Source organism: Glycine soja, chromosome 13 (assembly GCF_004193775.1).
Source record: "Glycine soja cultivar W05 chromosome 13, ASM419377v2, whole genome shotgun sequence".
Classification (NCBI taxonomy): domain Eukaryota; kingdom Viridiplantae; phylum Streptophyta; class Magnoliopsida; order Fabales; family Fabaceae; genus Glycine; species Glycine soja.
The window spans coordinates 8,883,183-8,899,393 of NC_041014.1; the positions used below are offsets into that span (position 1 = coordinate 8,883,183).

The following is a 16,211-nucleotide window of genomic DNA, read 5'->3' on the forward strand; positions in this document are numbered from 1 at the left end:
TCCTTCCTCAAGAATGGACGCTACTGCCCTGCCTTGCAGTAATTTTCATCTTCTCTCGGCTCCCTTCTCAATGTAGCTTCAATCTCCAAGTCCAGAGGAACTAAATTGCCTGTGGGAGATCTGTGCATATAAAACACTAACAGAAACAGCGGTTATCCAATTCAAGAGGAAAACAAATATGAGTCGAAAGTAAATATTCACAGTTTATCAAAAAAATAAAGAATAGACATATAGGACTGAACCAACTTTCCAAATAGAAAGAAGTTCCCCAGCAACGGCGCCAAAAACTTGTTCGAAGTCCGGAAAATGCACCAGATCGCGCAAGTAGTATAAAACGGTAAGAACTAAGTATCGAACTCTCAGGGAACTTGTGTTACTTGGTAAAGCTACTTCAGTGAATAGGTGTCTAGTATGAAAAGAGATGTGTTTACTATGAACAGGTATGTAAACTAACTATTAAAAAGGAAAATCATGTGAGTAATGATGCGTAAATACAAGTAGGTAACACGTTGGTCTTCCTAATAGGTGCCTAATGTTAAAAGGATATTCTCTACTTAACGATTCTCATGTTTTCTATGGTATCTCCTGAAATGCTAAACCCCGATTCCTCATGATAGTCTAGCCTAATCCTGATCAGGCATTGTCCGCAGATTCCTCTTGTTGGACTAAACTCGACCAAAACCGCATTAAGATACACATACAACAAATAGATTATCGTACCCCAATCCCTCATGATAATACAATAAACTAGCCCTATCCTATCAAGTTCTAAGAATCAAACCAGTTTCCACTATTGAATGATCCTAAAAACACATGCATTTACATGATCAAGGCAAAAGCATGGTAGAATGAAGTTCTGATAGCACAGTGAACACACAAAACATCATTAAATAGATATACAAGTATTTACATCAAGCGCATACAAGGAAGAACCAACAGAGGATTTAGCTCTCCATAACTGGGAAGCTTCCTTACAACAAAGAGAAGAGAAAGATCAAGGATTGAAGAAATACAAGTGGTGGGGATGTCTCCTCCACCTCTAGAACCTCACAATCACTCACAAACTCATCTCAAGTTCTCAGGACGGCTTCCTCTTCAATCTCGATTCTCTGCAGGTCTTCACACAGCAAAATCTCTCAAACTCTCTGGAACTTGGACCTTTCTTTCTCTAGAAAACCCTAGACATGCAGAAGCTTCAAGAAAAAGGCCAAACTCTTCTTTCCAAAATCTGATTTTAGGCTTAAATAGGTGGCTTTGTTCGTGCTTAAGCGCTTAGCGCAACTCTAAACCGCTTAGCGCGAATTAGTGAATTTCGGCTTAGCGCGTGTTTTTCTCGCTCTGCGGATGGACTGAAGTGGTGCGCTTAGCGAGATGACCATTTGCTCAACGAACATGCACGACTCATCCTTCTTCTAGATTCATTCTTCGCGCTCAGCCGAGGAGTGTTGCGCTTAGCGGATGGCTCGCTAAGGCAGCAGATTGGCTTAGCGAGAGGGTGAAAATCAGCACCTCACAAACTTGCCTAATTAACCTGAAATTGAGAGAAAATGATTATTAAACACACAAAATGGAAGTACTAAGTATTTATTACCTATCTTTAACAAAAAGTAATTACAACACTACAAAATAACCATAAATTGGAGGAGTTTGTTACAATTTATACAAGTTTTATACACAAAAGTTAGTCGTATTCATCGACTAACAATGACCTCAGTCAGACTGGGAGGTATGCATGGGGAGCTGTTGCCCTGGTGCATATGTACGATCATTTGAATGATGCTTGTATCAGCACCAGCCGACAGCTTGCTGGTTACATCACCCTCTTACAGGTAATTAATCTGTTTTTGATAAGTTAATTACAACAATGTTTCAAATAGGGTAATTTACACGTTCATTTGAAATTTATATGATTTTCATGTAATCTTTGTAGTGTTGGATATATGAGCACTTTCCATCCGTTGCGGAGTGCATCACTGATTCGAACTATGACGAGGTGTCACCACGTACATGTAGGTGGATTACGATGAAGGAGACTATGAAGACCATATCTACAGCGATGTACAGGCAGCGTCTGGATCGACTCAAGATTCTTGATGTCTGCTGGATGCCTTATGGGGAGCATCGACTGGTCTGGGAGTTTCATTTGATTTCATGCTTTTCCAGTCATCTCCGCTGAGGGCCCGTTGCTGTCAGACACCGACTAGAGAGGGTCATGTGCTAGTTCAGATACGTCCAGAGTATTCCTGCACAGCCTGCCGATTCATGGGAGTCATTTGATGAAATAGACGACAGGTGGATGCACTACTCAGACCATCTTTCGCCAGCAACTGAGATGTGTGTTGTGCCAAGTCAGTGTGCGCCAGACTACATAGACTGGTTCTTCGTCATTTCTCATTCATTCATGACCACCACACAGCCATCAGATCTGCCACGAGATGCACCTGCGACACATCATGTCGCATTTGTGGAGCCACATAGCCCTCAGGTGCCGGAGCCAACAGCAGCATCGACACATGCATGTTCTAATGTGGACCAACCTAGACATGCAGTGGTTAGTTTGACTATTTGCGAGATATGTATCAAATGTCATTTACGTCAATTATTTTAATACTATTGTTGATGCAATCCTTCCTAGGAAAGGACCAGTTACCAGAGCCATGAGCAAGAGGCTCCAAGAGGATTGGGCTAGAGCTGATAAAGAAGGCCTTAGGGTTCTAATGAACCTTAGGGTAGATTTTTGAGCCCATGGGTCAAGGTTGGGTCAAGGTTGGGTCCACTCTTCTTTGTAAATATTAGAATATGTTTTTTTCTTCTTTTAGGCCTTGTATTTTGGCCATTTTAGCAGTATAGGGTTTTAGCCTTGTATTTCAAGGCATTTTGAGTAGTCTTTGTACTAGGATTTTTTTTTGTATTTTCATGTATTTTTTCATGGGGGTGAGCTTAGCTATTATAGGGGTGTGTAGCTAAGCTCTAGCTTCTCTTCTTAAGGAGGTGAGCTTAGTTATTAGAGGGGTGTGTGTAGCTAAGCTCTAGCTTCTCAAGGAAGCTTCTCAAGGAGGTGAGCTTAGTTTTTAGATGGGTATGTGTAGTTAAGCTCTAGCTTCTCAAGGAAGTTTTCTCAAAGAAGCTTCTCAAGGAAGTTTTCTTAAGAAAGCTTCTCAAGGAAGCTACCTAGTCTATAAATAGAAGCATGTATAACACTTGTTGTAACTTTGATGAATGAAAGTCTTATGAGATACACTTCAAAGTTCCACTTCTCTCCCTCTTTTATTCCTTCAATTTTGTGCTCCCCCCTTCTCTCTTTCTTTTCCTCCATTAAAGCATCCTCTTCAAGCTTCTTATCCAAGGCAATTCTTGGTGGTGAAGCTCCTTCTTCCTTGGCTTATTCCCTAGTGGATGGTGCCTCCCCTCTCCTCTTCTCCTTTGCCTTCCGCTGCATCTCCATGGTTAAAAATCACCATTGAAGGACCTCATTGAAGCTCAAAGATCCATCCTCCATAGAAGCTCCACAAGCAAGCTTCCATCAAGTGGTAATCAGAGCACAAGAGCTTCAAGTAGGTGCTTCTTAAACCTCCATTAATTTTTTGCTTTACCTTCTCTTCCATTGTTGTGTCTTCATTTTTTCTCCATGTATCTCCTCACATGTCTTGTGCTAAATGTTGTTAACATGATTCTTTAGATTTTCCACCAATTAAACTTGCTATAGAAGCTAGATTTGATTTTCTATGGTTCAAATTTCTTGTTCTTGTTCTTGAACCATGAATTGTGTTGAGTTTAGGTTCCTTTGAGTTTTATCTTGTTATTTTTTGTGGCTGAAACCTAAACCATAAAATTCTTACAAAAAATATTAAAGTAGAAGAAAACCTCAAAAATCTAGAGTGACTTGTTCACCTATTGCATTTTTTGTCATAGAAGTCATGTCTAGTCATGAAACTTGTCACATAAGATTTCTTATGTTGTGCTGAATTTTATTTTCTTGTTTCTTTGTCTAACTCATTTGTTCATGAGTGTATGAAATTATTTTATCCTATTATTTGATTTGAGTCAAATCTTTCATGTTAATTAGTCCTTAACATGTTCATGCAAAATTCTTAGAGTCTTTGATTGTGAACCTTTTCTTGAACTTTTAGGTTTCCTTATGATTGTGTCTATTGTGAATTTGAGTTTTGGTGATTGAATTGCTGGCTGAAATGTTGATCCTAAGTGAATATTGAACTCCTAAAACTGTGGTAAACAATACTAGTGAGTTCAACATACATAGGAAGGTTGAAAGTAAGCCCAAGGCAATCAATATACCATGTTTAAAAAAAAATCGCTGGTGCTGGCAGCTTGGACATACAAACTTGTAAAAATTACTGAGAATTGGTTACTTTGAATTTTTAGCTGAAATGTTTACTGAATTTTTTAGACATCTGGAAAAAAGTTATACAAAAAGAACCAAGTGATTTAGATAAATGGAAAAAATACTAAAAATCACACAAGTTGGCAGAAAAATCAGTATCCAGGAAAAAAAAAAGTGAAAGGGAAGTGTGCTTGTTGTTTTGGCTCAAAATTTATTCTATAATTGGTGCCTATGTTATACCAATCTTAGTTCTGAAATTTCAATTGAAAATTACTGTGAAAACAAGTGCCAAAGCTTGAGGTTTGTTGAGTCTTTTTTTTATAGTTTTTTTACTCTACTCTAGAGCCATTCTAAGTTTCTCTTTGAGTCCTAGCTTGCTTCTATGTCCTTTTTTCATTGCTTTAATTGTTGAGTAATCCTTAAAAAATTGTCTTGTTAAAACTCCATTGGTTTAGCTTTCATTTCATTTTTTTTGGTCTTTGGTCATTGCTTGTCTCTTTGTTTCCTTGTTTGTGGGTTGCCATATAGGGAATTGGAAGGAGGATTGGTGCCATCCCTTGAAGAATTTGAGTCAAGAAGCAAGGGGCCAACCACCTTAAGAGCTATTGGACTAAGAAGCACTCCAAATTGAGTGAATCACCAAAGAGAGAACAACCACCAAAATTGAGGACCGTTTTCTAATTTTGTAATTTGCAATTTACTTACCTTTATTGCTTTCAAGTTTTGTAACAAAAAGGCCTTTCATTGGAAGTGTGTTGGGAGCCTCCAATAGGTTACCAAACTTCCATTTGTGTGTAATAATTTTAGGCAATTTTTCCTTAGGATAGTGAGTGTTTTGTTGGGAACCTTGAATGTGGTAATCCAAACACTCTTAGGATTCACCTAGTTTACATTTCTTGCTTACTTTCATAGCTTATTTCTTTTACCTTCCATTGTCAAACCGCCTAGATAGCTTGCATTTTACCAATTAGTTTTTTTTACCTTATCTTTCACACCTCTTTTAGTGTTTATTTTGGCTAGTTTCAACCATAGTTTCTTTTACCTTTTGTTTTCAAACCTCCAACAAGAAAGAACCACAACTTAGAAACCAACATGAGTCATCATTCAACTAGTGTTAATGATGAGGGTACTAGTCATAAGGACCCTCTATCTAGAATCTTAGATGAGTTGAGTTCTCTCAAGTTATGGAAAGAAAAACAAGAGAGAAAAGAAAAAGAAAAAAAAGAGTGGGAGAAATAAGTCAAGATAAAAGAGAGAAAATAAGAGAGGAAGAAAGAAGAAAACTAATAAAAGAAATGAAAAGAGAAAAACATGCCTCCTATAGTAGTCATGACTCTTGCAAGAGTTTAAGTGAAGAACTTAGCGACTATTATAGAGGGCGCCATAGTTCACATACTAAACATCACTCCCAAAGAAGGGAAAGGGATAGAAGGCCTCAAGAGGTTAACATTAGTCTTCCATATTTCCATGGAAAAGATAATGTTGAGGCCTACTTAGATTGGGAAATGAAGGTTGAACAACTCTTTGCTTGCCATCTGATCGAGGCCGTACCCGAATCAAATAAACATGAAAATGCAGTAACTAGGAAGTGATCCTAGGTCGTTTCCCAACGAGCAGTGACAAGCCAAATGTTCATAATATACTTGCAGTAACAGTAACGATGGGGGGGGGGGGGGTTTGGTTGTTTGGTAATTAAAGAGCATAACAAATAAAATGGAATACGAAACTACTAATATTAAAAACGGGTTGTTTCCTCTGATTCAGAAGCCACTCTCTTATCCTGGGTTATGGAGAATTCGTCCCTAACAGTCAACCACTTAATCCAACCCTATTTCAATTTACTAAGCAAAAATCAACTTAGGGTTTTCAATACGTGATTAGGTACCACATACACCAGTTAGCCCTTCGTCCATTAAGCATGAACGCAAGTTAGGCTCAGAGGCAATTAATCGAACACGAAGCGTGCACTGATTAATATTCACGAAATTGGGATAACTGGTGAAGGGAAAACTGCCAGGAAACCACATTACAAACGAAACCTCAAAGAGAGTTGGGCTTCGTCCTCAAAAGGAAACAACACCAGAAAATCTAGCCTTCCATGGATTCAAACAGAAAACGCAAATGAAACATGAAGCAGAAACGTAAATGAACAAGAACGTAAATGAACAGAAACGTAAATGAACAGAAACGTAAATGAACAGAAACGTAAATGAAAGTAGAAGAAGAAGCAAGAATGAACTCGTAATTAGAAGCAGAAAACGGAAATTTGCATTAAGAACGAAAACTGTAACAAGGGCACAGAAAAACATGAAAACCTAAAACCAAAGCTCTGAATAATGAAAATAGCCTAGCAGAATAGAATGCCCTGCACGAATCCCAAGGCAGCTATTTAAAAAGAGTCACTCAAAGTCACTGGGCCCTATTACAATACTCTGGCCCAAAACGAAATAAACACTGAACAACATAAAATAAAATTGTGAAATTTCCTAATTAGAAATTAACTAAGGTAAGCGCTGCTTTATTTGCCCTCTTCAAGTCCACAACCAAAATCCGGATTAAGCCCAATGTTTCATTAATTCCTGAAATTAGATTTAAAACATCAAATTAGCTAAATGAGCCCAAATAATAAAACTGCCTAATTAATTGACAATTAAGACCAATCAATAATTAAAATGGTGCAAAAAGGGTTTAGAAAATAGAAGAAAATGATGGCACATCAAAACCCCCCATATTAGCGAAGAGAGAAAAGTTCCATTGGCTACCCTTAGCTTTCAAGGGTATGCCCTCTATTGGTGGACTTCCCTTGTTAGGGAACGACGGATTCATGGGGATCCTCCTGTAGAGTATTGGAATGATCTTAAGAGTGCCCTTAGGAAGAGGCACATTCCCCCCTACTATGAAAGGGAGCTTATGGACAACTCCAAAGGCTTAAACAAGTATGAGTGTTGAAGAATATAGACAACAAATGGAACTACTCTTTTTAAGAGCTGGACTTAGGGAGGAGGAAAGGACAAGCATAGTGAGGTTCCTTAGTGGGCTTAATATGGAAGTAAGGGACAAGGTTGAACTCCTTCCATAAAGGGACCTAGATGAACTAGTCCAACTTTGTATAAGAGTGGAACAACAACTAAAAAGAAAGTCTTCTTCAAAATATTATGGCTTTCACTCTTATCCAAGGAAGGACCAAGCCCAAGTAATTTTGGGGACTACACCTTCAAAACCCAAGAAAGAAAAGGGTAAGACCATAGAGAAATACACCCCTAAGACTAGTTCCCAAGAAAGGACTAGCAACATTAAATGCTTCAAATGTCTTGGTAGAGGTCACATTGCCTCTCAATGCCCCACAAAGAAAACCATGATTATGAGAGGTCAAGACATTTATAGTAGTCAAGAGGAAACTACTTCTTGCCCTTCCTCTAGTGGAAGTGAAGATGAAGTAAGGGGTGAAGAGTCTAGTGAGGAAGTCTACCCCCATGAAGAAGGTGACCTCTTCAAAGGCCAAGGGGAAGGAAAAAGAGGAAAAGGATTCCTCCAAGAAGATTGTTAAGAAGGAAAATCATTTTGCAACAAAAGGTGATATTAAAAGAGCACTCCTTCTTAAACAATCTTTCTACCTTCTCCTATCAAGGGAAACATCCCTTAGCACTACCACAATTCCTACATTTGAGACCTTACCCCCAAAGGTCCAAGAACTCTTACATGAATTTGGTGATATGTTTCCCAAAGAGATACCCCCTGGGCTACCTCCTTTAAGGGGAATAGAACACCAAATAGATTTAGTCCCAGGAGCAAGCCTTCCTAATAGGCCAGCCTATAGGACTAACCCTCAAGAGACTAAGGAGATAGAGTCTTAGGATAAAGAATTGTTGGAGAAGGGCAAGGTCCAAGAAAGCCTAAGCCCATGTGCTGTGCCAGTGTTGTTGGTGCCCAAAAAGGATGGTACGTGGAGAATGTGTACACATTGCAGGGCAATCAACAACATCACTGTAAAGTATAGGCACCCCATTCCTAGACTTGATGATTTGCTTGATGAGTTGCATGGTGCCAATATCTTTTCAAAAATTGATCTTAAAAGTGAGTATCACCAAATCAGGATGAAAAAGGGTGATGAGTGGAAAACCGCTTTCAAGACCAAGTTTGGTTTGTATGAATGGCTAGTGATGCCTTTTGGGCTCACTAATGCACCAAGCACCTTTATGAGGCTTATGCATCATGTCTTAAGGGATTTCATAGGTAGATTTGTAGTTGTTTATTTTGATGATATTTTAGTGTACAGTAGGAGCCTAGATGATAACTTAGGACATCTCGGACAAGTTCTTTCAGTCCTTAGGAAAAACACCCTCTATGCAAATATAGAGAAGTGTACTTTTTGTGTAGATAATATAGTTTTCTTAGGGTTTGTAGTTGGTAGAAATGGGGTCCAAGTGGACCCTGAGAAAATCAAGGCCATCCAAGAATGGCCCACCCCAAAAAGTGTGGGAGATATTAGGAGCTTCCATGGGTTGGCAAGCTTCTATAAAAGGTTCATTCCTAATTTCTCTACAATTGCATCACCTCTCAATGAGCTAGTGAAGAAGAATGTGGCATTTACCTGGGGTGAAAAACAAGAGCAAGCCTTTGCTTTGCTAAAAAAAAGGCTTACTAAGGCACCTGTTCTAGCTCTTCCTGACTTTTCTAAAACTTTTGAGCTAGAATGTGATGCCTCTGAGGTGGGAGATGGAGCTGTTTTGTTACAAGGTGGGCACCCTATTGCTAATTTTAGTGACAAACTTCATGGTGTCACCCTTAACTACCCTACCTACGATAAAGAGCTTTATGCCTTAATAAGAGCACTCCGAACATGGGAACATTACCTTGTTTCCAAGGAATTTGTCATTCATAGTGATCATCAATCACTTAAGTTCATTAGAGGGCAAAGCAAGTTAAACAAAATGCATGCAAAATGGGTAGAGTACCTGGAGCAATTTCCATATGTTATTGTCGCCACATGCCCTTTTGCGGGCGTGCGAGGCGAGGCACACGGGTGCGCTTTCCAAAGGAGGAAAGATGCGCGGAGTCGCCACCAATGTTTATTTGTGGAAAACGTTGGAAAAACCAAAGGAAACCAGTCAAAACGAAAATTCTAAGTTCGGGAGTTGTATTTACGTTTGAGGAAGGTATTAGCACCTCTCACGTTTGTCCCAAAGGACAACAGCCTATTTTTAAAATTGTGAAATTGTGTTATCTTACATTTATTTCTTTTTTATTTTTGAAGTCGACAAAAGCGGGGCTTTTGCTCCTACGTATCCTCCATCGAAGAGGAAATCAGACCTACGTAGTTCTTTCTTAAGAGTGAATCAAGCGATTCTTTTTACTTGAAAGGTGATCATTTTAAGGCGTTGGACCTTAAAAATGATCCATTTACTTGATAAGGAAAACTGAGATGATAAACTTTCAAACCCTTTTTAGTGACTTTTTTTGTGGACGAGCTTGACTAGGCGAGTTGATTTTAGCCTTAGTTTCACTTTAATTATTAGTCAATTCGATTAAGAATGAGAAATCCCAAAGAAAAAACGTCCGATTGATTTTTTTTCGCTTCATTTTACTAAAAGGTATTTTTTGATTATTATATTATTATTTTACCTCTTTTTTTATTTCCAACGTGGTTACGGCACGACCGAACGGTCGGAATTCATTTTAACAAAAATTAACGAATATTACAAATCAAATGATCGATGGAAATTTATTTTATTTTCTGATTAGGCGAGAGATAACTTAAATAAATGACTGAAGCACGTCAAAAGGGGGTACGGAAAGTAAATGAAAATGAGAATAAAAGTACATGAAACAAATGGGGACCACCACGGGTACATAGAATGAATTGAAAAGCTCGGTTTGGGGTACTTACCAGTTGAAGACCGAAGAAAACGAAGAACGAACAATGAATGTTGAAGAACGGTTGAAAATCTTAGTGTAATTACCCACGGAAATGTTACGGAAACTTTACGGAAGTGCCTCGGCTTGGATTTTCTTCATGGAAACAATTTTCCTCAACAAATTTAAGAGAATACGAAGTGCCAAGAAGGCTGAACCCTTTTCCTCCTCACTCCTCCCCCTATTTATAGCAAAATAGGGGAGGAGCTTGCCACCCAGCTCGCCCAGGCGAGCAAGGTTGCTTCCTCTAGAAGCAACCGCCTTCTGAAGGAAGAATCTGGAAGGCCCAAGTGGGCTTGATTACTATTTACACCCCTCTTTTTACTAAATGCACCCCCTTTACCTTTTTTGGTGATTCTTTTTCCGTAACGTTACGAAACTTTACGAATTTCGTAACGATACTTATTTTCTTTCCGTAAGGTTACGAATCCTTACGGATCATGTATTTACTCTTTTCTTATCTTTCGAAGAAGTTACAAAAACTCACGGATTGCGCAACAATACTTCCTTTTGGTTTCCGTTGCATTATGGAATTTCACGGATTGTGCAACAAAGGGTGCCAATCAAAGGTTGCATGTCATCAAGTAATAATCCCCAGACGAAATTAGGGTATGACAGTTGCCCCTCTTTACTTACCTTTTATCGGAGATAAGAGGAAAGCAAAGATAAGACATTGATTTCGTCCGTCTTGCCCTTTCCGTGATTAGTCTATGACGACTCTCGTCTCTAGTCCTTCTTTCTTTCTGCACAACACAAAACAAAATACAAACAACAACAAAAACCACAATAATATAATATACATATATACATGTTTGGCGAAGGAATCAATCGGGAAAATAACAAAGACCACATTTCCCAGTCAAGAGGATCCGCACTTGATGGTGGAGGACACATGAACAGCGCCAGGCAATCAATTCATGGGGCTCCGAATAAAAGGCGAGAATGGAGAATTGCACTTGGCAATCACTACGCATGGCTCCAAACTCGTTGGTGGAGGAATCAATCGGGAAAATAACAAAGACCACATTTCCCAGTCAAGAGGGTCCGCACTTGACGGTGGAGGACACATGAACAGCGCTAGGCAATGAATTCATGGGGCTCCAAATAAAAGGCGAGAATGGAGAATTACACTAGGCAATCACTACGCATGGCTCCAAACTCGTTGGTGGAGGAATCAAATGGGAAAATAACAAAGACCACATTTCCCAGTCAAGAGGATCCGCACTTGACGGTGGAGGACACATGAACAGTGCTAGGCAATCAATTCATGGGGCTCCGAATAAAAGGCGAGAATGGAGAATTGCACTAGGCAATCACTACGCATGGCTCCAAACTCGTTGGTGGAGGATGCATGAACGACAACTCAATTCATGGGGCTCCAAAAAAGGTAGCTGGCAGGACCGAATGGTCCACCAGTTTTTTATTTTTTTTACCTAAAAAGGCAAACATGCTTTTTGCAAAGAAAAATAAATCATTTGCGAGAGCACCATATCTTATAGAAACAACATACTCATGCCAAGGATAATCTTCCTGGTACCCGAAAATGAAGGGAAGGATGTCAACATCTAGCTTTTAAATGAACATTCAGGGGAAACATCGGGTTAAGCTGGAACTGGGAATGAATCACTCATAGTGTATAAGAACTCACACAGGCAAGTGTTTCACCCTATTCCCAAACCATAACTGCACAATGACTTTATTTTGCACATGATTTCCTATCGAATCAGAGATCAAACGTACGATCACGGATCAATAGGATTTTTCTCAAGGGTAGTGTTTTTGGAGAGGAATCTGAGTGTTTCGGTCTTTTCCTTTTATGTGGGGCGGGATATCGCCAATCGAGAATGACCTTGAATGGCAATTCGAAAGGAAGAGACACCAAAAAAAGGGTTTTCCTTCGCCGGCAGTCACTTACCTTGCCAAAAATTTATCTGGTCCGAAGATTTTTCGTTCCCTTTCTTTCATTGATCGAGAATTACTTTGTTTTCCTCCGATCTTTTCCCTTTTTACTTCCTTTCGATCTTCGATCGGGAATCCTTCTTTTTCTTTCTTTTTTATTGTTCTTTTCTTTGTTTTCATCTTTTTCTTTTTCTTTCTTTCCATTTCTTCTTCTCCATTCCTTTCTTTGGGAAATCGGATTTCAGCATTCTATTCGCTCTCCCTTGAGGGGATTCCGTTGTCCTTTGCTTTGAGGGAGAGGATGAGGGTTCTTTTGATAGGCCAAGGTCCAAAATAGTCTAAGGTTGTGTCTCAATGGGGGCTTTTATCGTAGGAGCCCGATCTTGATATCCAGGGCAAAACAAATTTGGGTGTCAAGGTGTCGGTCTCGGGCCGAACTTCCATATTATTCCACAAGGCACGTGCGACAATGATGATTTGGAAACAACGTGCAAAATTAGTCATGGCCACAGCCAGGTGGGTACTCAAGCATCCCGTTTATGGCATTGTGATACTACGGTTGGGAATTTACACAAACAGACCCAATGCTTCCAAATTATGTTCTTTCATTAGTTCAATGGATTTCACCCGTTCTTATCTCGGTTATTCAGGAAAATAAACTCTTAGCGTCAGTCCCTTATTTCCAGAAGATATGTTTGTTCTCTACAAATGATTTATGCTTCCTAACTATAACATGTCGACCTTCGAGGTCTTCCTTTCTTTTTCCTTTTTGTTTCATTTTTATATTCACAAAACTATACACCCATGGCCCTCTATGAGGAAAACTTTTCTTTGTATATCTACATTCTTATACATGACGAACTTTTTTTGTACCCGCATTAGAACTCTTTCTCTTTGCGTCACACGGTCTATATACGAACCCTATTTACGTTCAAAGATTTTTTCGTTTTTCCCAACACACACCTATGGTTTATACAAAAGTTTCTTTATATACACTCGTTGCTCACACACACAAAGATTTCTTTTCACACATTATTTACACACGCAAAAATCCTTCTATACACATTTTCCTTCTACATTTATATATGAGAAACATTTTTCTTTTTCTTTATATACGTAGACATTTATTCACAACGCCTCTTTCTTTTTATCATGATTTTGGTTCATTTTTTGATTTTGGACGACATTCCTAAATGAAAAATTCTACGCGATTTCGGAACTTCAACAAACACTATTGACAACAACGAAGTAAATACAAACGTAACAGTTCAAACGACATGTATGCACAAAACAAAAGTCAATCAAAACGAAACAAACGTTACTCCCTTAGTTAAACAAAGATAAAATGATACGTAATAGGAAAAAGAGGAAACATAAACATAACATAAAAAGGAATACTGATCTAGGGATCTTCCAATCATGTGGCTCCGCTCCCTCCCAAGAAATCAAGCAAATCGATCATCTCCTCGTCCTCGCGGGCCTCATCTGCCTCACCAGGAGCCTCTACGGGTGCCTCCCCTGCCTGGGCCTCAGGCCAATCTCTGGGCCATGCGACCTCTGCCCTGAACTGATCCGGAGTAGGGCATGGAAAAGAAGTAAAACCCTGGCTCTGCAGGCTGAGGCTCAGCTGGTAAAGACAGCCATGGGTCTGTACGTGCGCCCGGTGGTTGGCCGCCTGCTGGCGAACCAAATGCCGTAAATACTGCTCCGAATCAAATGACCCAGTTGGGCCAGCCTGATGAGGTGGCAGCGCGTCTGCGGCCTGTGGTTCATCACCCTGGGCCGGTCTCTGCGTGTAATACTTCTCAATAAAAGCCCGGGTGATGGGTGGCCGAATCACCTTGCTAGGTGCGACGGGGACTCCGAACGACTGACAAAGTCCTGTGATCAATGCGGGAAATCCCAGGGCCCTGTTGGACTTATCCGGGTCCAAAGGGTGCCTAGTCGGCGCCATACCTGCAAATAGATAAATGGCATCAGCGATCAACTGAGCCACGTGAATGCTAATCCGTGTCAGGACGGCGTACACCAGCTGACACTTCGGCAGGGGGAGGTCGGAATTAGGATCGCTGGGCTGGATGTTGCTGAGCAGCAACGTCATCTATATCTGGCTCAGGGTGGTCATGTTGGTGCGCATGATCCGCACCCGTCTCCTAGTAGCAGTCCGGGAAAAATCTTGCCCCGGTATACACAGCAACTGGGCGATGGCCTCCTCATCAAACCCATCGGCCTGGTTCCTCCTCTGGCCATACTCGCACTCCTGGCCCTCCTCCAGCACTAAAGGGTATCCCAGGAACTGGCCGAGGGCATCCGCATCGAAAGGGATCCACTGACCCCTCACCCAAGCATTGGCATAAAACTCGAGGACTATGTCTGGGTCGAACTTGGCCATTTGGGTAACCAGCGAAGCCCACCGCCGGCGAACTATCTCTTCCTAGAAGTCGGTATACTCGTCGTCCCTGAGCTGGATGCATCTCTCCCGGAGGAATGACCATCCTCTCATGGCCTCGAAGCGCTGCTGGTGCTCAGCGCTCCTAAAACGATGGCTGTCATATTCGGGGGCGGAACTGGTTCCTTCAGCCGCTTTGTCCTTCCTGGATCTCTTTGAGGCAAGCTTCCTTGGGGCCATTTCCTGCGAGGACAAACATTTTGGGAAGTTAGTTTTACAAGATAAGCTTTTCTTAACACAAAAATGACATGCTAATCCCTCCGATTTAGAATGAACTCATGTACACTTTTAATGTAAAATATTTATGCACATGCGTATGTGTAGAATATCCCACTATTTATGTCAACGTACAAGGACATCCAACACATTCCAACTGCCATACATATATATTTTTGAAAAGAACACACATTCTCATGCTCTAGGCACTGCGTCAAAACTCACACCTAATCACATCCTAAATATTTTGCTATCACAAACTACCTACACATATTTGAAACATATATCATACAGGCTTTCATTGTTTCACTCACATTTATTTATATGCATATTGGAGAGCTAATTACGTCATGCACATACTTGCATTCAAAAGGGAATTCCATGCCATCATACATTCATTTAAGAAGCGACCTCAATATTCATTTAGGAAGATACTCATTCACACTTTGTAAGGAATTTCATGCCATATGTTCACATATATACACACCATTGAAAAGTGTTTTCCTTGCTACCTATATTTACACATATATCTACATACCATTGAAAAGTATTTTCCATGCCACCTAGGTGCAAAGTACCCCTCATGGGGCAGCCCAAATTCGAGTAAAAAACTCTCACAAGCAAGTCCTAATTTTCATGCTTTTCTACTTCCAAAACCAAAATTTAGGTTCTTAGTCATAAGTATGTTGCCTTGCATTGAAGCTAAGAGCTGGGATTTCTAAGCTTGGAATTGCACTTGGGCACCCATTTCGGATTCCCTATGTTGTCCCCATATATATAAAACAGTCCCACAATCCCAATTTTACAAAAATCACATTCATATGTCATTGGGGCATTTCACCGAGCACTTGGTGGGCGCATGTTTAGACATAAATTGCAAGAGAACGGGGGCAATGTGGCATGCCCCATTGTTTCAGAATACAACACAGGCCTAAGGCCTTCCCCTACAAACCCTCAACTCAACAAAACAAGCATGGATTCAGACGTGAATTGCTTCACGAATTTCGCAAAAAATGAGCAATTCAAAGCACCAAAACACATCAATGGAGAGCCAAATAACCAAAGGAAATTGCACTTACTTGTGGGGAGTGAATTAAAGCGTGAAAAGAGAAGCAAAAACTCAACAATGGAAGCTTGGGGGCTGCTGTTCTTGTAATTCCCGTGAGCTTTGGGGTTTTTGAAGTGAGGGGGAAGAGTTTTGGGTGAGGAAAACGTTCCCCCTCCACTCCTTTATATTTTCGTACAGGGGTTGCTCGCCCAGGCGAGCTCAGGCGAGCTGACCTGTACCTTTTTTTTTTTTAGGGGAAACATTAAACATGCCTCCCCCCCCTTACGGGTTAGCGTCTGCCTACTCGAACCTACTTAAGTTAGAATCAGGCGTCGATTACTTAT

General features: G+C 40.4%; 1 protein-coding gene across 1 annotated transcript; it reads left to right on the top strand.

The window, feature by feature from the left end:
* Positions 1-1,757: 1,757 nt before the first annotated feature.
* On the top strand, positions 1,758-14,645 carry LOC114381551. Its single transcript, XM_028340828.1, has 4 exons — positions 1,758-1,829; positions 1,931-2,128; positions 2,252-2,551; positions 14,559-14,645. Exons 1-4 carry the CDS (start codon positions 1,758-1,760, stop codon positions 14,643-14,645), a joined length of 657 nt encoding a protein of 218 aa, XP_028196629.1.
* Positions 14,646-16,211: the final 1,566 nt, after the last annotated feature.